Source organism: Amblyomma mixtum, chromosome 1, assembly GCF_055824585.1.
Source record: "Amblyomma mixtum isolate Tamu chromosome 1, ASM5582458v1, whole genome shotgun sequence".
NCBI lineage: Eukaryota > Metazoa > Arthropoda > Arachnida > Ixodida > Ixodidae > Amblyomma > Amblyomma mixtum.
In genome coordinates, this window is record NC_143012.1 from 101,158,649 (window position 1) to 101,185,064 (window position 26,416).

Here is a 26,416-nt window from a genome sequence, read left to right on the forward strand (position 1 = left end):
CCATTATTCCTATTGTCAGTGTGTCTCACCAAATGGACACTAGAGGACGCCAGCCTATTAACCCATCCTCATCATCGTTTTTAAAACATTACTACGTTGTCTTAAGATTTATGTTAATTGGGATAATTATGCTATGAGTTAAAAACTTTTTGCAATTAAAAACTTGTAAATTTTTTTTTCAAGGAAGCTATAAATAGGATCAACTTGAACATTGCGACTGCGAGAGGGCGCAACGTTATGTTGTTTGGAAAAGAAAACAGGTGAGTGCCCAGCGACCAATAAGACCACTGATGCGGCAGGCACTAAAAGAGCAGGAGGCACTTCCCACGGTTGTCATGGTCTTCAATGATGAACCGCAGTTTCTCAGTTCCTTGCGGGACAGCGGCCGCAGCTGGGCCGCCTCAAATCGCGCTCGGTCTGTCGCCGTAATTTCTCCCACTTCGATTTTTAATGCCCCCGGCTGCTCGAGCATCGCGGGAAGTCCCAGGCTAGTCGAGACTCAAAGATGCGCTACTGCGGCAGCGGATGGCTGTGCCGTGCGGTGCTGTCGCCGCCGCCGCTGCTATCATCGGCTGTAGCGAGGAGCGGGTGGTGTGACCGGCTGCTGCCGCAGGCCGTAAGATGTGAGCGTGCGATGCAGCACATCTGGAGAGCGGCCCTGCGCAGGAACCACGCCAGTTCGGCCGTGAGGCGTCGCGGCGCAGCGACCCACTGCCCCGCTTCCATGGCCATGCACTTCTCGGCGAGCAGCACGGCCGAGTCGGCGGCCGAGGCGTTCCGGCCCCGGCGCGCCCTGGTGCTCACCAAGTTCTCGCGCTACGAGTTCGAGAAGCGCCGCCACGCGCACCTCACCGAGGAGCAGCTGGTGCAAGATGTGAGTCTGTCGCCTTTCTTCCTTCCGAGCGCACCCCGGGAGAGAACCGGCCACATGGGCTCCCCCCCGATCGTTGAGACACTTTGCAGCCACGCAGCAAGGGACGAGAAGGCTCACGCAAGCGCCAACTTGGAACTGTCTTCCGACTGCGTGTAGTTGCATGATGCGCTTACAGTCCGGACGTACGATGCGACAAAAGCAAGTACAAGTTACCCGAGCTGGCGATCAAAGTTAGAGTAAAAGAAAAGTGAAAAAGTGTCACAATGCATAACCAACTCGTCCAAAACGTCACTGTTCCCTCCAATCAGCCTCCGACGTCGTAAAATGGGCCTGTGTTGGCTGGCTCCATTGCAGCACCCCCATCGCTTTCGGAAGCTGTCCCCATTCTAGGTCGCCATTCGCGTTAAATAACTCTAGGGGGTCGGAACTGATCCGGACCCCTCCGTTACGGCCTCTCTGATATGCGGCTTCGGGACGTTAAACCGCTATTGCGGTAACACAGCGCGCCATTCTAGGTCGCTGATGGCGGTGCAAGGAAAAAGTGTGCGGGGATGGCCGCAGGCACACAGTTGCTCGCGGGTTCGTTCATTTGCGGTGTGAAAAGTGAGTAGAGTCACCTGCCGTGATGCTACAGCGCTAGTGCAGAAGCCTAGTCCGCGACGTCCCCATTCCTCCAAGCGTAGGAACGCACCAGCAATAAGTGTGACAGTTGTAATATGTATATGTGTGTACAAACCTGCTGGCTCTACCCTCTGGCAGAAGCCTGCTTGGACAAATGCATTCAGACTGGAGGCTCTAACCAAGATCGTGTTACAGAGTAGTGACATCTTTCTTTTAATCATTTTGCAAGCCAGCCATATCCTTCTCATATCCTGTGGGTAAGTCCAGCCACCTTTTGAAAATGGCATAAAAGTGCCTTGAACTGCCTGGGCATTCAGTGCCATTGGAGATGTACCAGTTCGTTTGGCATTTTGTTTGCGATTGTCTCCTGAAGGCTAGGTGTCGCCGCGATAGCTCAGTGGTTATGGCGCTCGGCTGCTGACCTGAAAGGCACGGGTTCGATCCCGGCCGCAGCGGTGGAATTTTGGTGGAGACGAAATTCTGGAGGCCCGTGTACTGTGCGATGTCAGTGCATGTTTAAAGAACCTGAGGTGGTTGAACTTTCCGGAGCTCTTCACTATGGTGCCCCTCCTAGCCTAAGTCACTTTGGGATGTTAAACCCCCTAAACGTATCCTGAAGGCTAGGGTGTGATGTTACCGCATGTAGTTCTGGAGGGTCTCACAGATGGAAAGATGTGTGCTGGATTATTTCCTACTTTTGTACACTGCTTCTTTGTCTCACTGTTATTTGAATAAAGTCATTTGACTGAAGCCCTCATATTAAGCGACATTCAGGAATCAGAATCGAAAGCCTGAATTGGAGCTTGACACTGAGATTAGCTTAATGACACTGACAGCAGAAAGCTGGACTGGTTGGTTGTGGTCATTAATTGGAGGCATTGCTCAGCACTAATTGGATGACAGAATGACACAGATGGCACATATGCTGGATGTTTGTCATCCGTGTCACTAGAATTTGTGTTTTGTGTGTCTTTTTGTTGTTCATTTACTTCTAGGTATTACCTCCAAATAATTACCCTAATATTCACTGATGACATTGCCTTGCTAAGTCACTCATGGGATGAACTGCAAAGCATGATCTCTGACTTAGACAGGCACAGCAGAACGATGGGTCTAAAAATTGATGTGCAGAAAAGCTGAGTAATGGTCAACAGTCCCGCAAGGGAACAGCAGTTTACAATTGATAGCCAGGTGCTGGAAGTAGTAAGAGAATATGCGATTTAGGGCAGGTAGTGACCGCAAATTCGAATGACGGTAGTGAAGTGACTAGGAGAGTAAGAATGGGGTGGAGTGCATAGGGCAGGTTCTCTCAGATCATGAATGCCAGTTTACCAATATCCCTCAAGAGAAAAGCATACAACAGCTGTATCTTACCCGTGCTCACCTTTGGGCAGCTACGTGGAGGATAACTACAAGGGTTCTTCTCCTTTAATTCAGGACAACCCAGCGGGCTATGGAAAGGAAAATATTGGATGCAATGTTAAGAGACCGGAAGCATGCAGAGTGGGTAAGAGAACAAATTCAGGTTAATTGCATCCTAGTTGAAAGCAAGAAGAAGAAATGGGCTTGTGCTGGGCATGTAATGCAAAGGCAAGATGACTGGTATACTTTTAGTGGGCCAATGTCTTAAGCACTCGGCCCAAAGATCTGCAGGGACAATAGGGGGAGAGCTGTGCCATGGGAGGAGTGTTACCCCGAAGGGGGCTTGCGTGTGACTCTGAAGAGAAGGTCTTGTGTGTCTACAAGTTGAGCCTACTTTTCGTCCCTTCCCCCATTTCCCCTCTCTGTCCCGTGTTGCTGCACTCTTTGGCAAAGCTGGAGTCCCGGGGGTCGGACTACAACAGCCTTGTCCACCACCACAAGATCCACACCAAGAACCGGGAGTTGGTGGTCAACACGCTCAGGCAAGTGCCCCACACCTGGTGGGGGTTCGCATATTGCTGCCCCTGTTATGTGGCATTCCCATCTGGCTGGCTATGTTCCTGGAGAAACAAAAGATGCCTCCCTTCAGAGGTGCAGCAAGCCAGCAGCTGTTGAAATCAACGGGGAATGTTTTATTTATTTTTTATGGATTTGTTGATGACAATGGTAAATCCGTATCATGATCCGGATGTGAGAGGGAAATAACTAGAAGAATAAGAATGGGGTGGAGCGCATACGCAGGTACTCTCGGATCATGTATGGAAGCTTACCAATATCCCTCAAGAGAAAAGTATACAACAGGTGTATCCTACCGGTACTCACCTGTGGGGCAGAAACTTGGAGGCTAACAAAGAGGGTTCAGCTTAAGTTAAGGACAATGCAGCGAGCCATGGAAAGAAAAATGATAGGAGTGACGTTAAGGGATCGGGAGACGGCGGTGTAGGTGAGGGAACAAATGCGGGTTAATGACATCCTAGTCGAAATCAAGAGGAAGAAATGGGCTCGGGCAGGGCATGTAATGCGTGCAAGGCAGGATAATCGCTGGTCCTTAAGTATAATGGAGCGGATTCCAAGAGAAGGCAAGCGTGGGGGGGGAGTTGGGGGGGCGGATGAGATTAAGATGTTTGCGGGGGATATGGTGGCCACAACTGGCGAAGGACAGGGTCAGTTGGAGAGACATGGGTGAGGCCTCTGCCCTGCAGTGGGCGTAGTCAGGCTGATGATGATGTGGCAAATCAGTGGCATAAATATTGTTATGCGAAAGAGACAATTCAGCACAAAATGTAAGACAGGCACATGCTGCCAGTGAGAGCTGCCACTTACTATTTTAGTCTACAGCTGCTATGTTCCCACTTGGATGAGCAGCACAGTTGAAACCAAAGGCCTATTACCATATGGTTTCCGGGGCTTCAGTGAGTGCTGGCTCCTTTCACTCCTACCAACAAAGGAACATTGAGGAGTTTCCTTTGTTGGGACCCTTGCTCTGTCTATGGCGTATACGGAGGGACAGCGCCATTGAAATGTGCAGCTGTGGGCGGCCCTTGCAATTGCATGCAAGCTTCAACTGCCTGCGTGCAAGGCGCGGTTCAGATGTGTATTGCACAATCTCGTCACTGGGCGAATGAAATGCGTTTTCATCTGATCTCTCCATATTGAATTTTTTAAGTGGAATAACTTCGTTTGCGTGCTCCAATTCAAATAGTTATTCTTGCATTGGTCTGTGGAACATTTAATCAGGTTAATTGGCACCTAAGTGCTCCGCTGCTTACCCGAAAGACGGGGGTTCGATCCTGGCCACGGCAGTCGAATTTCGGTGGAGGCAAAATTCTAGAGGCCCGTGTATTGTGCAATGTCGGCGCACGTTGAAGAACCTTAGGTGGTTGAAATTTCCGGATCCCTCCACTACGGCGTCTCTGATAGGCTGAGTCTCTTTGAGACGTCAAACCCCATAAACCAACCAACCATAATAGTTTGTTGGAAAAGCCCTGGGTAGCTGCTCAGTTCTCATCTCTCGTGTGTGGCCATTGTTGCTCATTTTCACTATGTCCGCAGTTGTTGTTTTTCTCAGTGTAAGCCAATCTCCGTGATCTACCAAATGTGCATGGAAGAATAGTGTTTGATTGTCTTTGGTTTCCTCAGCTGTGTGGCTTCCACCCTGGAGGCTGGGACGATCGCATTAGGGTTGGCCCAGAGTGCTCTCCTGCCCTTGCTCCATCCCACCCCATTGTGTGTCGGCCCATTGTCTCTGCTGTGACACGAGACAGAGGTGACATGACACTGTTGCGTGAACTGTTGTCTCGGGAGCTCGACGACAGTGCAGGGATGATTGGATTCTGTCCCCGTACATTTCCTCATTTAGAGATGCATAGTTTAGGACTCAAGTGGGCATGGTGCTGATGCAACCTAATGTGAGAACGGAGAAGAAAATGAAAGGGCACAGTGCAGCAAAATACGGGGAGGTCAGGCCACATGAAATCACTATGGAGAAACGTCCAGTACTGTCAGTGACAGAAAGGCTTTGGTAATTTCAGTCTATGCTGTTTTGCTGTGGCAGCTTGTTCCAGTCTTGCAGTGTTAACAGAAAAAAAAAATCCTTAAACCTGTCTGTCAAGTACTTTTCCTGTTCGATAGCCCTAAAATGTTTATGCTGCATTATAGGTGACATAGCTTCAATCACATATTTCCTGCTGAGGCCATGAAGACCCTTGGGAATGGGAGCCGAAAGCAAAATAATTGGCACCGAGTTGTACGAAACAATTTTCTGAAAATCCTCGGACCACTATATGGTAGTAGAAAGGAAGACTTTAGATACAGGACGATGAAGGTGAACGACACAGACGACATAAGTTATGGTGCTTACCATCCAGATGGCTCAGAGACCAAGAGGTGAATGGCAGAGGTGGTGTGCATGGTCTGATGACAACGAGTGCTGAACTTAATTGAAATTCTGGTTTGGTTCACGAGTTTGTTCATGCTTATAGGTGTTTCAGGTAGATGCTTATAGGTTCATGCTTTTTTTGTGAGGAAATCACAAATTTATGTCCAGAGCCATCACTCTGAGCGCAACACAACATAAGCAAAACGTACTGCTACAAAATGTGACTAGGAAATGTGCAACGAGGGCTTGTTAGTGACTGCCTTTCTTGTGAAGCAAATATCAAAAGGGCTGGCAGCAAAGGACGAGCATGTTACAAGCAGAGCAAGAGGTGACAACAACAGTTCAGTTTGGTTTGGTTTATGGGGTTTAACGTCCCGAAGCGACTCAGGCTATGAGGGACGCTGTAGTGATGGGCTCCGGAAGTTTGGACCACCTGGAGTTCTTTGACGTGCACTGACATCACACAGTACACTGGCCTCTAGAATTTCGCCTCCATCGAAATTTGACCGGCGTGGTCGGGATTGAACCCGCGTCTTTCGGGCCAGCAGCCAAGCACCGTGACCACTGAGCCAACACGACGGCAGCTCAGCCGATTTGGGGACCGCGTCTTTCGAGTCAGCAGCCCAGCGTCATAACCACTGAGCCAACACAGTTGCAGCTCAGCCGAATTGGGAAATGTAGCTTTAAAGAGCCTTGTACCGAACAAACCTGGAGCCATCTTTGCAAAACAGTCCTTGTGAAAAGGTGGCAAGGTGAGTCACCAAAGCAAAGTGAAAAATTTGATTTAAATGAAAAGGCCTTTATGCTGTTCTGCTTTGTTGTGGTTGCTTTATTTTACACACATGCAGTTAACCAGGCACATTTGTGTTTCAACATTGCAATGTAGCTACTACTCAAGGAAGGATTGCCAGAAATATTGCCGGGCCACAAAGCAGCTGCACTTGACCTCAAGTGAAATGAAAGGAGTTTGTGACGGAAATAGCATGGTCCACCCATTCCGCTTCTCATGGGTGTCTCCTCCTAGCAAAGGCCACTGCTTGCTCACAGAGCAGTGCTTTGTATTGCTATGTTTCTCTCTGTACCTGCATTGGTCAGATGCAGCTCAGGAACAAGGCAGCAGTTGTCCCTCAAAGCAGGTCTTCAAACCAATGGCATCCACTTGTTGTGTCGACATCACGGCTAGGTGTCCCGCACCTGCCATCCACCTGCAATGCCCTGCTGGCAGGTGCAAGGACCGCCTCTTTTGAGGGACACGTGCCACTTCGTTCTCGAGTTGTATACACAGCTGTGGTGCCTTGAAAGCCTCAGCTGGATGCCTCGCGTGGTCATTTCGATGTGGGATTTGCAGTGCTTTCAACAGTGTTTCATCCTGGGTGGGGAATTCCCCTCTGTACTCTGCCAACATCAGCTGGTGGGGCTTTTTGCACACAGGGAGAATGGAATCGAGACTCGTCTCGTGGATCGCTTCGACTACACGGATAGCAACATTGACTGGGCGGACGTCATCTTCACGACAGGTGGCGACGGGACATTCCTCATGGCAGCGAGCAAGATCTACACGCGAGACAAGCCCATCATTGGCATCAATAGTGATCCCTCCAGGTGAGCTTGATCCCCCCTTGATCTGCCCCCGTGTCCCCCGTGTTAGTACACCTGCCTCAGTGCCATCGATGTTTCTCGCCGTCACTGTTGTGTCTCCATCTGTAGTGCAGTGTCAGTGTAAGTTCCTTGAGACAGCGTCTGCCAGCATAGCAGCATAAGATGGGCGAACTTTGAAAGATTGGACAAAAAGCCACAGCGGACTGGTTAAAAGATGTACACAGTAGCCAACTGATATTTCGGACTCCAATAATTCGGACTAGTGCAATATTTCGGACTTCGCTGAGGAACTGTTGCGCACCTCATAGGAACGTGTACATTTTCACGACCGATATTTCGGACTTTGCGGAGTCTAAAATTTTGAATTTTCGGACTAACATAGATGCCAACAATATTGTGGTGATCGTTTTTCAACCGAAAGTTTGTTATTTCAGCTTAATATAGACGTGAGAAGGCATCGCTGTCACTACCAATCCGTTTGCCGCCACCATGAAAGACGCCATCTTGGATTTAAACAGAATCGGCTCGGCGGGCGCAATCAGACTGCCTTGGATAGGCTTGGCTATTTGTTCTCTATTGTTGCCATTCGAGATAATGCGATGATTTCCATTGCCATTGAGATGGCCTACAAAGGGTGCGCGATAGCATTGAAAGCAGGACAGCTGCAGCGACCGCCGTGGCTTGGAGGGGTGCACTGCATTCGGAGGAGCTGGCTTCCGCTCGCGTCTTCCCGTTGGTTACCTCTCGGTCTTCGCAAACATCACAGCCCCATGCAAACTGACTGTTTTTTCTTCGCGCAGCAAGTGCATTCATTCGCGGTATGACCGCGGCCGCATCGCACTATCTGGTATCACGATGTGATAGGGTGCGGGCATGAGGAAAGCACGGCTATGACTCGGATAGAATCTAATATTATCGCTTGCAGGCGGAACATGGGGAGTGGCAGTTTTCATGATTTTGAAAGCCGGTTTTTCGCAGAAAAGTTTATTTTTTAAGTTCACGGATTTTTCGGACTGTTTATTTATTTATTTAGTTATTTATTTGAATTTCCTGCAGCGCCGTGCCAGCATAGTTGCAGGGGGGGGGATGCATACTACATACATGTCAAACAAACAACATGGGCTACCCAGTCAGAGATGCATGGCAATGAAGGAGAAAATAGAAAGAAAATAGTGGCATCAACTGTGTGTGCACTTGTCAGGTCCGATTATTCGGACCATTTTTCGGGTCCCGCCGAAAAATCGGTTGGCGACTGTAGACCTGAAGAAGTGCACGTAGGGCTTAGTGGCACGGGCAATCAGTGTAGATTTTGTCTATGATTGCTGGAGGGTCTTTTTTTTTTTTTTCTATGCAGGTCTGTGGGGTACCTCTGCCTCCCCGGCCACTACACGGAGAACTTCCCCCTGGCCCTCAAGCGGCTACTCACGGGGAAATTCCAGTGAGCTTTCCTCCCAGCAGATTCCCCTAATCCCAGCTCCTTGTCGAATGCCTGTGTGGAATTGCATTGTCAGAATAGGCTGCTGTTGCCTTTGCGATATGTGATATGATAGCTAGAGAAGCGATAAACTTCACTAAAGGGTCCAGAAGGCTTTCAGCTCATGAGCCTAATTTTCAATAAAACGGAGAGTTGAGCTAGTTGGTACATGTTTCTTGGAAAAAACAGCGCTAAACGAAAGGACAACGAAAAAGAGTACAACAGGACCGGCGCTGACTATCAACTGGAGGCTTTATTAGGAACAACACGCAATATATACTCCAATGACAACCAAGAACGCATGGCGACACCAAAAGCTACAATGATACATCAATCACCTGGATCAAGATACCGCACTTCGCAGTCATGAACTGTTACAGAGGGGATGCTCACGCACGAGTCACTGTTTTTTTAAATATGAAAGGCTTCACTGATTTCCCGTGTTAGTTTATCTTTGTGTTTGTACAGAATCTTAGTTTCGTGATTTTTCAGAAGAATCAGGTTGGTTATTCTAGGAACAGTTCCTATAATGCAAGGCCAAGTTTGACGACGGAACCCCCCTTAATGAAGTGTTGTGGTCTCTTAAGCGGGTGTTCAAGCACCTTCCTGTTTGACCTATATAGGTCTTCCCGCACGTGAATGGCACTTGATGCACAACCCCTTCAGCACAAGGGACAAACCGCCGGTCATGCTTAATCTGGCAACCTTTTTTTGTTTTTCTTCGTTTCTTTTCCTCTTCCCTGGCCCTTCTATCTACAATGGCGCACAATTTGCCGAGCTTGTTTGGTGCCGAAAAAAGAACGTCAATTTTTTTGGCCTAATTTTTGAGGTTACCACAGCCATTGTGAAGAGGAGCTAAAACTCTTTGTTTGCTAGAGTGTGCGGACATTCCGAATTTCTAATACGAATCAAATGTGCTTGTTATTCAGTCCATCATCATTGTCGTCGTATATTTGACCCTTAAAGGCCCCTGGTGGGGTATTGCATAAGGGGGATGGAGCAGTACATTCAACATGACTCACATTGGTGGGGACAAAAAGAAGAAGAAAAGAATCAATAAAAAACACACAGACAACAAAGGCATAGATAGAAATAATGTCACGAAAGGGAAAATGAAACAGTTCATTCGACTTGAGAAGTAGATGTGCGAGAATTTGCCATCTATTTGGCAGCAGATTATCCGAATATCCCATTTAAAGTGCTCGGAAAACGGCATCAAGGCATCTTCTTCGCCGTCTTCTCCACCCTTTATCACGTGGGTCAATCATATTCGGACGCACAGTGGTGATTCAAACTAGTCGGTTCATGGTTTACAAGGAACGACGGCAGAGCAGCCAGAAAATGGATGAACACAAGCGCTGACTGAACGAGGTTTTATTACCTATGATATTTTTAGCTGGGACTAATGTGTTGATTGATGAACGACTCATTTTGCATGACTACATTGCAGATTGTACGCTGTTGCTGTCTAATCAAGCAGTATACATTTCTATGCACATTGTGCTCTTTTTTTGGATGGTTTGGAGTCAGTCTAGTTTTGTTTATTTAGGTTGCAAACACTATCCTCAGTTTTGAAAAAAAAAAGAAAAGTAAAGGACTCATTTGCCCCTTTACCTTTATCTAAAATTTTGTTTTGTTTTTTTCACATTGAAAATGTTTTTAAGTCGTATTCAAACCTTTCAATACTCGCTACCCCTAGTACTTACACCTTCATTCTCCAATTACACGAGCTGTGTCCCGAAGCTGACGATGCCTAGGCCAGTGAAAGTCTGTGATAAAAAAAATTACCTACAAATTGGGCACTACTATGAAAGCATGTTTGTCATGCCAGGGGCGAATGGGTAATGTGTGAGGCTTTCAGATTTAATAATCTTCGTCCAGTGTGCTGACACATTGCGTATGTTAGTTATTGACATCCTAGTCGAACTCGGGGAAAAAGGAAAGGCAGGTGCATAAGGCAGGGGAGTGAAGAGATCTGGTGACCCCTTAAGGTAATGGAGCTGATTTCAAGATGAGGAAAGTGTCAAGGGGGACGCTTAAAATCCCAAAAAGTGGACTAAAAATATCATTGCTGTATCCACTTGACTGCTTCACTTTGTAGGCTTCTTAAATTTGTATTACTGAAATCCACGAGTAGAGGCCCGTGTACTGTGCGATGTTGGTGCACGTTAACGAACCCCAGGTGGTTGAAATTTCCGGAGCCCTCCACTACGGCGTCTCTCATAGCCTTAGTCGCTTTGGGGCGTTAAACCCCATAAACCAACCAGCCATCTTAAGAAATGGTTTCGTGAACCACACAAGCTGTGCATTGCGAGCAAATGCTCGAACAGTCGGCGTTTTTCTCTGTTTCGATTTTCTGACTAGATGCTCGCCCAGTGAAGCAGATTTCTTCATGACTGCTTTAACTATCTTGAAGCTGCTTGTTTTGTTGCATTCCTAGTGTCATATTGCAGGTTGACATTCCTTGTTTTTCAGATTCGTGATTTTTAAATTTCTTTGCTGAAATTTTCTTCTTACTGTGGGCATGTCAGTGGATACCACATCACAAAAATTCAAAACAAAAATTTTTGCGTTGAGAAAAAACTAATTCTGAAATGGCTTGACCTGTAGCTCACCTGTAGGAACGCAGTGAATGTCTAACGAGCCTTCTGGCTTGTTTTCTTAAGCAGCCATTTTACAAGGTTCAGAAGAAAGGTATGTATTGGAAAGCAGTTATCTCGAGTATAACAGTGAAATTTTGTGAGAGTGATCATAAAAATTTCTAATGTGCCCAAAATTTTGTATAAATACATCCAAGAAATTTAAAAATTTGCTAAAAGCCTCATCCCACCTTCTAAAGGAGTTTGCGGGAATAAGATGGCAACAGCTGGCACCGGATAGGTTTTCTTGGAAGTTGAGGCCTTTGTCCTGTCTGATAATGATGGATGTTGGACATAGCTTGGCTGATGATGGATGGTGATGATGGGTGGATGTTGGACATAGCTGGGCTGATGATGGATGATGATGATGGGTGGATGTTGGACATAGCTGGGCTGATGATGGATGATGATGATGGGTGGATGTTGGACATAGCTGGGCTGATGATGGATGATGATGATGGGTGGATGTTTGATATAGCTGGGCTGATGATGGATGGTGATGGGTGGGTGTTTGACATAGCTGGGCTGATGATGGATGATGATGATGGTGGCAGGTGGATGTGGCGGCAGAGGCTGCGGGTGACTCTCAAAGGGGAGCACGCATTCGACGCACCCGTGGAGCTGCACGACCAGCAGCTGCAGTACCCGGAGTACCGCTTCCTGGACTGTTGGCAGGAGCAGCACCGCAAGTCCACCACGGAAGACGGGGGCACAGCACCCCCCCACTCCACAGTGGCCGACGCTGTGCACGTGCTGCCCGTGCGGTCGCTCAACGAGGTCTTCGTCGGCGAGTCCCTCTCCTCCCGGTGAGGACACTATTCCGTTGGTCCTGGGCTCGGTGGTGGGCAGCGCTGGCTGCTGTTCAGACGGCTCCAGAGGAAACGGGCGGGAACTGCAGTACGGTGCAACTCGAGAAAACAGCCAGTTTTCAGCAAAGGCCAACAGGGGTCATTATCACTCTGCGAATCAGTGGGGCCAGTCAATGAAACCATTCACTCACTCTGTTAAAGAAGTAGGAGTACTGAAATTCTTGCGCTTGTAATTTTGTCGTGATTAATGTCTTGTCTAGGTCACCACTATTAAGAACAAACTGTTTTCTTGTCTCAGACGAATAGTGAGTGGCAGTCACGAATGGGGCGGACCTTCACTGCAGGCACATAAGTTTTATCTGACCATAACAACTGAACCACTGTTATCGGTACAGCTCTTGTAGTAAAAAGTAGTGCTAACTTCAGGTTGAGTTGTCAATACTGCTTTGTAGTGCCTTCTTCAACCGTCCTCTGCGATTTGTTTTTGATGCTTCTTCAGGCCTATTTTAAGTTGTTATGCGAAGGCAAGATAAGTGCTGGTCCTTAAAGGTGCACTGAAGACGAATCTGAACTCGTCTTTTTGTTGTGGGAACTCGATCTACACGTTCCCAGCATTCTTAGACACTTGACTTATTGCCCTGTGTGGCCGATTTCCCTAATTAAATCGGATTAACGTCCCGGCTCCTGCCTTTATTTGAACTCACCACTGACGGTGGGAGGAAGTCGACCAACGCATGGAGTGCCTTTCAGGAACTCGTGTGGCGACTTTGCTTCTGCTTTTATTTTGTTTCTTTTAGGTATCTGTGAATAAATAGGTCTAGTCAGAGACTACGTAGGTGCAAATTAGGCCCACGGAAATAAAAATACGCGTGGACTCTGCTTTCGCCGATCACTACATACAGTAGAACCCCGTTCATACGTTTTTCACCGGACCGGGAAAAAAAAACGTAACAGCTGGGAAAACGCAACAGTGAGGAAAGCACCGAAAATTAATGAAAACAGTGCAGCTTTGACTTGAAACAATTAATTTCCGCAATTTGACCCTAGGACTTTAAAAAATCGAGAATGGTGGATTGCAGTTTCTTTCGCTCGCTGGAAAGAACAACGCGTTTCTCAATAGCAAAGGCCGCATTGCTGTCAGCGTCGCTTTGCGGTGCGGCCACACCGCACGCACGCAGCAGTGCTGTGCAGTTCACGCGCTCACTGCAGTCCACGCTGAAGCGACGTTGTGCACAGCGTCAAGCACTGAAATGTTCGTAGGCTGCTCGCCGCGCTGCTCCGCGTAAGCCGCCCTGGCTGCCAGTCGACTGCGTTTAGTACGTCCAGCTTTTCCTCAAGGGAAAGCCCCTTCCGCTTACTCAACGCTATCACGCCATCAAAGCACAATAAAGATGTTGCGACTGAGAAGGATGAAAAGGAAATTGCACGGGCCCTGCCGACTGGCTCCAGCCGAGCCACCACCGCTGTCACTTGCAGATAGAGGAGAGTTAAAAGATAGAAAGAGTGAAAGAAAAGACGCGCTGATAAGCGACCGCAGCCGCGCGCCTCCTCCTCACCACCTCCCACGATAAAGATCGCGGCGTTCGGCGTGCGAGGCAGATAGCCATCTAGTGGCGGCCTCTCCAACTCGCGTGCGGCTTCTTGCAGCCAGTTCGGTAGCCAAGCCGGGCCAAGACTCGTCAAAAATCAAAATGGCGGTTGGCGCGCATTGCCCGGGCGGGTTCGGGGAGCCCGGTTGCGACGTATCATGCGGGATCGTTTCCTCGGCTACGACGTAACAGCGGGGTTCCCAATATATTGGATCCTATGGAAGCTGTGCCGGGACCCGAAGAAAACGACGTAACAGCCGGGAAAACGCAGCAGTGAGGAACGTAACAGCGGGGTTCTACTGTATCACTCCGTTGATGGTAGAGCAGCAAGCTGCCACGGGGCTGGCTGAAAGGTTGGTCAACTCTTCCACTGTTTGCGGGGAATTAAAAAAAAAAAAATGCGGGAGCCAGGACGTTTAATGCGATTAAAATTAGCGAAATCGGCCGCACACGACAATAATTTGCAGTTTCTAAGAATGCTGGGAATGTGTAGATCGAGCTCCCGCAGTAAAAAAATAACTTCAGATTCCTCTTCAGTGCACCTTTAAGTCTCCATGTTACAGGACATGCTTTTGAGCAGTTCTAGCCTCTGAAGCTACCGAGGTCCCTCTCCACTGCAGGGCTCTACAAATGGTTCTAGAAATTGGCTAAAATTGGTTCCCATAGGGCAGCAGCAGCCGTCCAGGTGGTGGTCACCAGCCAGTTTGTTGGTGTGCAGGGTGTCCTACTACGAGCTCTCGGTGGACGGGTCGCCCCGGACGAAGCTCAAGAGCTCTGGCCTGACCATCTGCTCGGGCACGGGCTCCACCTCGTGGTCCTTCAACATCAACAAGGTCACGCCCCAGTGCATCCAGCGGATTCTCGACATCGGTACGCCTCTTGGCTGCTTCTTGCTGCTTTAGCAACACTACGCCAGGTTTTTGCCTCTCCGCGTAGCTGGTGGCCGGTAGGCACAAATGGCCTTGAACAGCCGTTGCCTAGCAACTGTTTGAGCTGAGCTCCGGCAGGTGGCGTCGCCGTCGTCGGCACCGCGCGCATAGTCGCTCGCTCCTGCCAGATGCGTGCTCTTCGCCGAGGTAGAGGGTGAGGAGATGATGCTTCACGGGGGTATATGCGCGCTTCACCTCAGTGGAATCCTGTCGTTATGGAGAGCGCTAAAGAGAAGCAACGTCGACAGGACCAAGCCAGAAAGAGACAACGCGCTCGAGGGACAGCAGAAGAAGGCGCTGCACGACTCGAAAAGCGTCGCAGCTAAAGCGACTGACCAGGCTTAGCCAGAGCTAAACCACACCTAATTTTTTTCTCACAGCAGCTCATTCAGCGGGCTTGGAATGCTGGCAGAGGGCACCACTACCGTGCTAGCCCCGCCACGGTGGCTCAGTGGTTACGGCACTCTGCTGCTGACCCGAAAGACACGGGTTCGATCCCGGCCGCGGCGGACGAATTTCGATGGAAAACAAATTCTAGAGGCCCGTGTGCTGTGCGATGTCAGTGCACGTTAAAGAACCCCAGGTGGTCGAAATTTCCGGAGCCCTTCACTACGGCGTCCCTCATAGCCTGAGTCACTTCGGGACGTTAAACCCCTACAAACCAAACCAAGCAAAACTGGCATATTCAGGACCAATACTCTTTAAAATTCCTGCCGAAAAAGTTTCAAGGTCTAAAGTCGACCTCCAACTACGAAAGTATCTATATATTTTGTGCCTACGAAGCCCGAAAATGGCGATTGCAGAGCGAAATGTGGCAGGACTTGCGTCGATCACTTCCCACGACCGCATCCTCAATGTCCGCCAACTTGGTTTTGTTTGAAAGCTGAGCCCTTTCTCCACTACCTAGTAATACTCACTACTTTGAATGATCTTTTTAAATGTCTGCATTCAGCTGTTTTTCGAGGCCTCTACAATGAGCTGTGAACGACTGGCACGCGGACTTCAAATGCGATTTTCTCGTCTCCGTGCTTTTTTCCAACATGACTACCTTTACAGAAGTTGTTCTTATGTTTTTATGGTGCGATTTCAGTTAATCTTAAACCGTGAATGCAGGAAGAACTAAACTATCAAACATTTCAGATTTAGTTAACGATAGTGTCACCTAATACCCCTGTCACACTAGCAAATTTAATGTCATTCGAATCGAATGACATTAGCACCTAATGTCATTATTCGACTGCTACACGGGAACATGTAATGTCATTAGGTTCGAATGACATTCGCCATCGAATGAGTTAGGGGAACTCATTCGCATTCGATCTCGAACCGAATGCGTACTCTGGACACCAGATACGCAGCAGGAACAAGCGACGCGAAAAAATAATATGCACACTGCCAAACCTAGAAAGTGCATTTATTTAGTTCTGCTAAAAAAAAGTTAATGTTGGTGTGAATCTGTTCACACTAGAGGCTGTCGTGGATAGCTATTACTCTCGGTCTCAGCAGCCTACAGCAGCGGCCGAGCGCGAAGCAGCGTCTTTCCCGCGACCGTTGGTCATTTTGGGATGCGTGATTCTTGCTGGCTGGCGTGCCCTGTTTGTTAAGCTCGAAGGTACTTAAAGACGTAACTGAGCAGTTCACCTTTTGGAAGTCATTTCCAAGCTCTGCGCGTGTCCGCGCGCCGCCATATCAGCCATTTTGTTTGTTTACATTTATTGGATTTGTGGTTGACTTTGTACTTGGCTTGGCTTTTGATGGCTAAAGTGGTGCAGAATGGCCGCAAATAATATTTTAAGCTTATAATACGGCACACAAATGTTCTCACCCGCTTTTGAAACACTGCACAATAATTTCAAACATCTTTTATGCGCGCTGATGACGTTCGGTTGGACTATTTTTTTTTACTGATCGTCGATGCCATCATTTTCGAATGACATTACTTTTTTCCGTGTAGCACCGAAAGAGATCGAATGCCATTAGGTTCGAATGACATTAAATTTGCTAGTGTGACAGGGGTATAACTGTATTTCATAGTTATGGTGCTTGAACAAAATTTAACATTTTCATATGATAATGTACTTCAACAACAGTATACTTAGCATATCTCCATATGGCAGGTCTTTGCCTATAGCCCCATTTCAATTGAAACCAAAAAATATAGAAAGTGTCTTAATGACCTGTAAGAATTTAACTAATTAGTCTTAAATTATTTTTCTATAATGTCGAAACTAATTGAGATATACTGAAACTAATATTTTTGAAAACAGGAAGAAGAAACACGTATACTACACACCTAATTTCATTATAATATCTTTAATAATAAAATATTCAAGACCTGCATCCACCGTTTAAAAGTTATGTAGTGTCAGGTGCATAGAGCTTGTGCAAAGTATGCAATGTCATGCTTCGTAGTCATAGTGTAATCATTTTACAACATAGCATGACTCAGCACTTCAATGCTTTTGCATTCTCACACATAAGCGTCACCCTTTCCCACTTTCCCTCCTCTGAAAGTGGAGAGAGAGATTCTTTTTTCCTTTGCCTTGTTTAAACCAAGGCTTCGCACACCAGCACTGGACGCTTTTTGCAATGGTAGGCATTCTAATGCTAACATATTAATACAGCTATTTGATGCTTCCCGTGGGATATTTCACATTTTAATGCAATAGCACTTGGGTTGTGGTCTTACAAAAAAATATCCAGCTTCTCTGTCATGAAATTTCCTGATTGGGCGAGATAGTCGTGATGTCATAAGCCCCATGTGATGACCAGTGGACCAATCACAGGGCACCGTCAAATTTTAAAATCTGAGAACTTCCAAAATTTTGAAGTTGCCCTACCCACAAAAATGGATTAAGGTGTATTAGTGGGTGGATTAAGGTGGATTGTAGGTGGTGTTAGTATGATGTCACATGATAATGCAGTGGGAGGTATTGGAACTTTCCAGATGATGATGACTCATGCACACCATATACGGGCAATTTAACTGGTTCTGAGCAGAGTCTGGACAGGAGAATCGCAAGAGCATTAGAGACTCGTAGACACCACAGCAAGCAACCTAAATGCCATTGCTCTGTCTTCTTTAAGAATGTGCTTATGAAGGCCCCAAGTTTTGTTGTTATTGCAGAAGTCGAAATTTTCCGCCTCTGGAAGTTAGGGAGCATATACTTTGTTTCATACATAGCAGGCAACGCTGCGGAGGTTGCTGAAGTAGTGCGTCCGTGAAACCATTTTACTCCGCCACGTATATCATTCGTTCTTCTCGAAACTCCGGTCACTGTTTCGACAAATACAAAGAGCGGTATAAAATGATATGGTAGCACTGAAAATTACGGCCGAAGCTGTGAGGCGCTCAGTGTTCGGGCTCTCTGGCCATAATTTTCACGGAGGGTGAACTACTTTTTGGGCACGGATATAGTAGAAGCGATTCGCCCTACCAACCACGTATCATACCGCTGCGTGTAATTCTTGCTTCGCGAAGTCTCGATGAGTTGTAGGACGAAAATGTGGCAGGAGGTAAAACGAAGTCCAGGAGGTGCCAGTCACTGCACTTAAGGGGGGAAGAGGGTCTTAGAAATAAATTTTTATTAATGAAGTCACAACTGTGAAATCTCGAGGGAACATGCCTTTTTGCGTGCTGTTTCGAAATATTTAATTAAATTTTATGTGCAACAAGTCCTCGTGCACCTATGTGACATGTTAGGTAACTTTTGCCGAGAGAGTGTAAGAAATTCTACTGTAGGGAACTTGTTAGATTGCATGCCGTTGGTTTCTCTTGACATCAAGCTATGCAATAAGGGTAAAGTTATCATCCTGCCTGTTATAGAAGGTGAGTTATAGGATTGTGAAATCATCAGTTTCTTCCCATTTGTGAAGCGGCAAATTCAGAACCCTGCAACTCAACTTCCATGATAGACAGGATGATAATTTTGCCCTTATTGCATAGTTTGATGTCAAGAGAGGCCAATGGCGTGCGTCCTGGCAAGTTTCCTGCAGCAAAATTTATTGAAAGCTCTCGGCAAAAAGTAACATAACATATTATATAAGTGCACAAGGACTTGACTTAAATAAAATTAAATTACATATTTGAAATCGGCATGCAAAAATACATGTTTCTTGAATATTCCATTACTGTGACTTCATTAGCGAAAATTTTTTTTTTTCTAAGACGAGCTCCCCCCCTTAAAGGGGCCCAGAAACACAATCTTAGTTAACTGTTTTGCCTGTTGATTGCATACAGTGAGTTATAATGGTGCTATTAGCGTCGGTAATACCGCGTATATTCCGTTTTTTAATATTTTAATGTCCTCCCAAAAACAACTCCATGGCTCTGATGGTGTCGCCACACAGTGGCGGGTTTTTAGCAGCGGATATGACATCACCTGGCGCGAGCTTGATCGGACAAACAGTAAATATACTGCAAATTGTGTGAATAAAGAGAGACACATTTTGTCACCTGTCTGCGTTTTATATTAGATCAACAAAAACAACTTGTTTGTCTTAGATAAAAGCCCTGCAAAGCAAGTAAAATAAAAATACACCACCAGGGGCGCTCTGGCATGGAAATGACGCTGCCAGTCTCAGCAAGAACGAGTTACAGAGAGCAGGCAACCATGGAATACAAACTTCTGCGACGTGCTCTGGCAGGCTGTTTTGATTGGTTGCGCCAGGTGCCGTCATTGGGAGAGCGAAGTAGGAATGGGAAGCCCCGCCAAAATCGAGTTGAGGGCAGCGTTTTGTTTGCTTGTATTTTGAAATTTCTCCACTGAATAACTCCCGTTTCTGTGCATCGATTCCTGTAATTCTTTTTAGGTCAGCATCTGTGTGACATAAAGAACCCACCTGAAGTATAGCCGGTATCCCCCCAAGCAGTGTTTCGCAGCCCCCTTAAGATTTGTCGCTACCAAATATGTTCGTGTTCGCTTTGGTTGTATGGTGAACTACTTTTTGCGTGCGGACTTAGCCATGTGCGAACAGGCGTGCTAGCTTTGGCAGCGTTGCCTGCTATGTATGAAATGGAGGATAGTTGAGGCAGATTTTGATGTACTTGCTGTAGTAAATGAAAAGGAGGACAGAAGTGTGTCTGATACTACGCCTGGCGTGTGCAGTGACCTCGGAGACGGGCGTGGACCTCCCGACGCGGGACTCCAAGCTCATCGAGCGCATCACCACCAGCTTCAACAACTCGCTCATCTTCGACCCTTCCAAGTGCCTCATGGCGTACACCATCCGGGACCCCGTCGTGTTTGGTGAGGACAGGCTTGTTGAATCAAGCAATCTTGTTGGCAGGATTGGGCAAGCGTTCGGATTAAAAGAGGACAGGGATGTACTTTTTTTTTTTGTGACTCCTCTTACGATCAATGTGCGAGGTGTTGAAAGAGAACTGGAAACGAGTAGAAAGAGGTAGAACTTTCTTTGTTAGGTCGAAGCACAAACATTTATTTCAGCCTTGCCTGTTTGTGCTTCAGTATGATGAATGACTGCATTATGATTTCCTTTGCCGTGGCAGCGATGATGCTCATGATGTCATTCTTCTAGCAGACAACTGGAGAAAGACCTCCAAGATTTGGTTGAGATTTATGCACAGTAGGTGGAGATTCTAGAACTGAGCTTTAGCACGGAAAAGTGGGAGTCAGTAGTTTCTAGTCATCGGCCCACCACAATTGCATTTCAGAATTTGGAGCTGTCTATGGTTAAGAGAGAGAGAGAGAAATGGATGGAAAGGCAGGGAGGTTAACCAGGCGATGCCCAGTAGGCTACCCTACACGTGGGGAGGGGAACAAAGGGAAAAAAAAGGAAAAAGAGAGGCAACGAAATTAGTTGTTCAAGTGTCCATCAACCACTATGTCACGGGGACAGAGGGCACGCACTAAAAACTTAGATTATAGATGGGAACACAACCCCGAGTCCTTTAAGAATCTCAGGAGCGCTTTCACCGCTCTCCTTTGTGAGGAAGGTTGTGTCCAAGGCCCCAGATCCTTGGACTCTGTTAGAGGACGCGAGTCCAAGCGGCAGAGAGTAGCAGTCAGGAAACCGCGTTCTTGCTCAAAACAAAACGAGGGCAGTTAGAGGAGGTGCCCAATTGTTTGATCGCAACCGCACTGCTCACACTCTGGAGAGTCTGCCATTGCGATGAGATTGGAATAGGCGTTTGTGAACGCCACTACCGTCCACATGCGGCACAACAGCAGAGTATCACTGCGGGGGAGGCCGAATGGTATATGAAGTTCGAGCAGGAGGTCGAAATGGTGCGAGCGGGGTGTCCATTCTCCAGGGATAGATCACAACTGTACAGTCACATTTTGGGCCAGCAGTTGAAGGTGCCTTGCTGCGTCAGCTCTTGTTAGTGGTATGCGGACAGTGTTGGTTGTATCGCAAGCCGATCGAGCAGCATCATCAACTAAGGTGTTACCAACCATGCCGCTATGGCCTGGTACCCACAGGAAGATGATTACGGGATCCTGTTCGATTGCCTGGTGGTGTAGATATCGTATCCCCGCTACATGTTGCTCATGGTATCTATGCGTCAAGGCAGATTGAAGACACTCTAGGGCAGCCTTTGAATCACAGAAAACAGCCCATTTTTGAGGTTATCGTTGTGAGATATACCGTATTTACTCGCATAATAGGCGCACTTTTTTTCCAGAAAATCCGGCTCAAAGTTCGGGGTGCGCCTATTACGCGGGGTAAAATTTCCGGAAACTTTTCGACTCGCAAAATTGAACACACCGCGTAAACGCACTCGTGTACGGGCCGCACCCCGTTTTCGCGAAGAAAATGTTAAAAAAAAAAGATCCGTGTAAGGGCCGCACCGAAACTTTCCACGACACACGCGGGAATAGCCTTTGGAATGCACGCGCCGAGGCCTCCGCTATCGGCTCCGGCTGCGCGCAACGGGCGCTTGATTGCGGAGGCCACGCACGTGCGCAGGAGCTTCCAGACGCCGCCCACGGAGGGCGCCCAAGGCCAAGCTCATCATCATCATCATCGTTTTCCTCCGCCGCGAGCTTTCGCTATCTATATCGCCATCAGCATCTCCAGCTCGTTTTTTTTGTTGTTGTTGTTGCTGTCAAGTGCCGGGATTTGCGGTAGCGCGATAGTTATCGTGGTTTATGGCTTTGCCGCGGAGGAGCGTTGCTGTTTTAGCTCGACGGAACAGCTACACGGCTGGGAGTTTGCTCTCGAACACGGCAAGCGTGCGGCAGGTCGGAAAATACGACATGGCCGAGAAGTGCGGCAGTTGCGACTGCGGCGTCCCTAAATTTTCGTACGCGACTCCAAGCGCCGAGGTTTTCGTGGGCCTAAGTCGGGAACGTTTCCGGCTGGAGATGAAGCTTTCCAAACAGACGTTTAAAGTGAGCATCCCTGAAAACTGTGTGCGGCTGTTCTACGTGATGTCGTTGTACGTGCTGTGGGTCCGCAGCAGCTGCGACGGCAGCAGCACTAGTAGGGACTAGTAGTCAGTTCAGCAAAAACTTCGTTAAAATAAAGATTGAGAAGCGGGGGTGGCGAGGCGTCAGCTTGCAATCGTGCAAGTACAGTATTGATCACAGTGCCAAGTTCGGGGTGCGCCTATTATGCGCGGAAATAAAAAAATCTGATTTTTCGCGCCCTAACTAGGGGTGCGCCTATTATGCGAGTGCGCCTATTACGCGAGTAAATACGGTACTTAAGGTGTACAAGTATATTGGTATATGGGGATGATTGTGGGTGCTTCGTTTGACACCTGATGGGGAACAAAAAAATGCGCCTGTAGTGAGACATAAAGCCCCCTGGGAATGTAACATGGAATAATTTGTGAAATCTGCAAAGGAAATTTGCAAACGCTGTTGCGTGCCTGGGATCTGCTACTAATTTGTCATATGAAATGAAGAGAATAGTCAGCAGGCTTGCTTCAGGTGCACATCACTACACAACAGGTGGTAGTGCAATGCAGTATAACGGGGTGGCAAGTGTTCAGAGTGCGGAAGGTAAAAAAAAATGGCTCAATACGAAGAATGGTTGAGGCATACACAGAAGAAGCGATGTGTAACAAGGTGGTTTGGTGCTTATACCCATGCCAAGCGCACACAATAAAGTGCAGTTACGAAAAGTGTCACTTGCTAAATGGCGTAACGTGCCGTATTTACTAGCATAATGATGGCACCCCTGAATTTTGTTGGCAAAATTCAATTTTTTTTTATTCCCCGTGTAATGATTGCACCCCAAGCTTGCCACTGCAATTTTTCCTCTGCCAAGTCTAGCTGACGATAATTGTGCTTGCCATCTGTCTTGACAGATGGCACGTGCAGATGACCATCTTGCTCTGTCAGCATTGCAGCGGCAGCTGCCTGTTGGTTGACCTGCAGTCTAAACGTGGTTATCTCGAATCACGGTTTGCTGTTGTCACAAGGCTCGCCACCATTCTGGGTTGCGGTGCAACGAACGAAGTGATGCAGGGATCCAGAGTGAAGCGACATTTGCGAATATCTTGCAGCGCAGTTGGCACAGTGTCGAGAGTGCCGTCTGACGGCGCAGTCCGGTTGCCGCACTGCCTCCACAGCCGAATACACCGCATAATAAGCCCTGGGATATGGGAATGTCAAAGATGAATCCTCCTTGAGGATCGCTGACCTGTACCGAGTTGCTGGTAGGAGTAATAACTGCAATACAAGCTAGTTTTATGTTCGCAGCCGCTTAGCAGCTGCTGCTGTTGCAGCGCGACTGACCCGCCAGCACGCCAGCTCCGCTGCTAAGGCGTCGCTGAAATCGATCATATATATTTCTTTCAATATGAAACAATTAGGTTGTTAGTAAGGCAGCGCCATAAGTAGAACATTCATTATAGCATTGGTCAATTCAAAAGTGCCCCCGCACTGGCTTCGATACGAAACTAGTTAGGCCTAGCAACGACTAGGGAGGAGCACACACTGCGCCATCGTTCGCCGCACTCGCGGGCGGCACCATTGCGTTAAGTGCGCGGATTCCGGTGCTGTGAGCATTGCAAATTTGTCACCTACTTTAACGCTGCGGAAGGGACCGGACATTTTTTGGTGTAACGGCGGTAAAATGTGTAGCTTGAGCGCCGCGGGACGTTGCTGTTGCACGCTGTTGCTGCGCCATCGGACGAGATCGAAGGCTGCATAAAGGCGCCGTCGCGTGGCACTATACACACTACCTATTTTGATGCGTTGCTCTTGGAACGTGATTTAGTGCGAAGAAAGCACATTCTTGAAGCGGGCCAGCTCGTGCGCTTTTTGCACTCTATTTTCTCGGTTAACGACGTAAGCCGAGATCGCCGAGCTCGGTTCGCGATAACCGCGGGTAGCGCGCCCGAGTGACAAGGGTAGTCTGACCTGCAACTTGTCTGCGTTTTTGGGGCTCAAAAATATTTTGTTAAAAGTTTACCCCGCGTAATGATTGCACCCCTAAGTTTGCGTCAAATTTTTTTTTTTAAGCGTGATCCTTATGCGAGTAAATACATAGTATCTTGTTTTTGCGCATGTTTCCAGCTGCTTTTACCTGCATATGGAAATGATCATTTGCAAGTAAGCGATAGTATATTTATCCCCTGATTGGTCAGAAGCATTTCTGTTCATTATGGTTTGAAGTTGTACCTTACCTCAGTCGTCGGCCTGTTGTCTCTCATTGCACTGAATGTGTTTGGGCCAACTGGCATGAGGCTTCTTCTGAACACAATCTCGTAATTCTTTTATTTCAGGAACCGACTTCAACAGCAAACCACGTGGCTTTGCCAAGAGGTGGGTGGTGTTCCAGGATTCAGGTTCAGGTGCTCATTAAGGGGGGAAGCTGGTCTTAGACAAAAAAAAAAATTTCTTAATGAAGTCACAATAACGGAATCTTCAACAAACATCTGTCTTTGCATGCTGATTCCAAATAAGTAATTTAATTTTATGTACAACAAGTCCTTCTGCACTTATATAATGTGTTATGCAACTTTTTGCCAACAGCTTTCAATAAATTTTGCTTTCAATAAACTTGCTAGGACACATGCCACTGGCCTCTCTTGACATCAAACTATGCAATAAGGGCAAAATTATTATCCTGCCTATCAAGGAAGTTGAGTTACAGGGTTTTGAATTTGCCACTTCACAAACTGGAAGGAACTGATGATTTCAAAATCCTATAACTCAGCTTCTATAACAGGTAGGATGACAATTTCACCCTTATTGCATAGCCTGATGTCAAGAGAAATCAATGGCATGCAATCAAACAAGTTCCCTGCTGCAGAATTTATTTCACTCTCTCGGCAAAAGTTACCTGACATATTACGTAAGTGCACAAGGACTTGTTGCACATAAAATTAAATTACATATTTGTAATCAGCACGTAAAAATGCATGTTCCCTGAAGATTTCATAGTTGTGACTTCGTTGATAAGAATTTATTTCTTAGACCCTCATCCCCTCTTAACTGTTTGCTGCTTGTTTAGCTGAGATGGCGCTCATTTATTTGCAGGATCGAGGTCAAGTCGAGAATGTTCGATGCCTGTCTCGTCATCGATGGTGGCCTGTCGTTCGTCTTCAACGATGGTGCGACTGCAGTGTTCGAGATCTTCGACGAGGACGCACTACGGACAGTGCAGTTTGCCGACTAACTTTTTTTATCTCCCGACTGTGAAGTCTGTGTTCTCGAACGCAGTTCTCGCCAGTTTCAGCTCAGTTTTGGTGAGCACCTTATAGTGTTGTTTCGTTTGGGTGCATTGCACCCACTGTATGTTTACACCTGGGTCAGCCTGTGCTCAAGTTGTTGGCATATTTACTATTCATTTTGGTGGGCCATTTGTCAAAGTGCCTTGAGAATGCACGGAACAAATTACGTGGCGTTTTTTCTCTATCACTTTTCGCTGTAGTTTTAAGCATGTAGAAGCGATTTTTTGTGTTGGCGATGGCGCTTTTTAGTAATCACTCTCGTTTGCCGCAAAGGACTACGTGCTTTATATGGAACTTAAACGTGTTCTCTTTAAGCTTGTGCCTCCTTTTGGCGCTGGAAGAAGTGTGGGAACTGTGTGCAACAATGTTTTGTGCACTCCATGCAAATTGCTGCTGCTTTCTTAAGGGGACGTGCAACTGAAGAAAATTGCATCCCTACCGCTCTCTGCGCCCGTGTACATACATTAATAGCGCATTCTTTTATGGCTGCTGCTGCTGCTTCTTTCCTGGCCTCCTTCAGAACTTCTCTGTGCATTGGCCCAAGTGGGCTTGAAGTTGTTTAGGAAAAAAATAAATATATTTTTATACAAGTTGTTTTGTGTCTTGAGCAGCCTAGCTTGTGGCCAATGCTAGGCGCATGTATGTGCCTTGGTCGTAAAGCTTCAACACAGCAGCACACACTGTCACCTCGTTATTGGCAAATTTTCCCAAGGAAAAGCAAGCTTGAAACAAATCATTGTACTTTACAGAAACATAATCTGCAAACAAATTAATTTTGTCAAGACCCAATTTTCGTGGATGATAAAGACTTTGCAAAAAAAATTGGTCCCACTGATAATTTATGCAAAAGGAGGTGCTGCAAGACCTACCACTTTCACAAAATTTAGTACCTGCGAAGTATGGAACTCTAGAAAAGTAAGCCGTTTACAAT

At 47.2% G+C, this 26,416-nt stretch overlaps 1 protein-coding gene across 3 annotated transcripts; it reads left to right on the top strand.

The window, feature by feature from the left end:
- The first annotated feature begins 296 nt into the window (after nucleotides 1–296).
- Nucleotides 297–26,075, top strand: Nadk2 (NAD kinase 2, mitochondrial). 3 transcript variants are annotated; one of them, XM_089555036.1, is made up of 9 exons: nucleotides 297–874; nucleotides 3,314–3,403; nucleotides 7,231–7,397; nucleotides 8,749–8,832; nucleotides 12,062–12,313; nucleotides 14,572–14,775; nucleotides 19,943–20,083; nucleotides 24,535–24,574; nucleotides 25,292–26,075. In XM_089555036.1, the coding sequence occupies exons 1-9, from the start codon at nucleotides 506–508 to the stop codon at nucleotides 25,451–25,453; spliced, it is 1,509 nt and encodes a 502-aa protein (XP_089411162.1). In that variant the 5' UTR covers nucleotides 297–505; the 3' UTR covers nucleotides 25,454–26,075. The 3 variants fall into 3 exon arrangements, with proteins under 3 accessions (XP_089411162.1, XP_089411155.1, XP_089411170.1); XM_089555029.1 differs by having other exon boundaries at nucleotides 298–874; nucleotides 3,311–3,403; XM_089555044.1 differs by having other exon boundaries at nucleotides 301–874; nucleotides 3,311–3,403; nucleotides 14,624–14,775.
- Nucleotides 26,076–26,416: the final 341 nt, after the last annotated feature.

Coding starts and splice junctions, on each gene's coding strand:
- Nadk2 (XM_089555029.1), top strand. CDS start 506: ATGCGCTACTGCGGCAGCGGATGGCTGTGCCGTGCGGTGCTGTCGCCG. Junction 8,833..12,061: donor CTACTCACGGGGAAATTCCA/GTGAGCTTTCCT, acceptor TGATGGTGGCAG/GTGGATGTGGCGGCAGAGGC. Junction 14,776..19,942: donor CCAGCGGATTCTCGACATCG/GTACGCCTCTTG, acceptor TGGCGTGTGCAG/TGACCTCGGAGACGGGCGTG.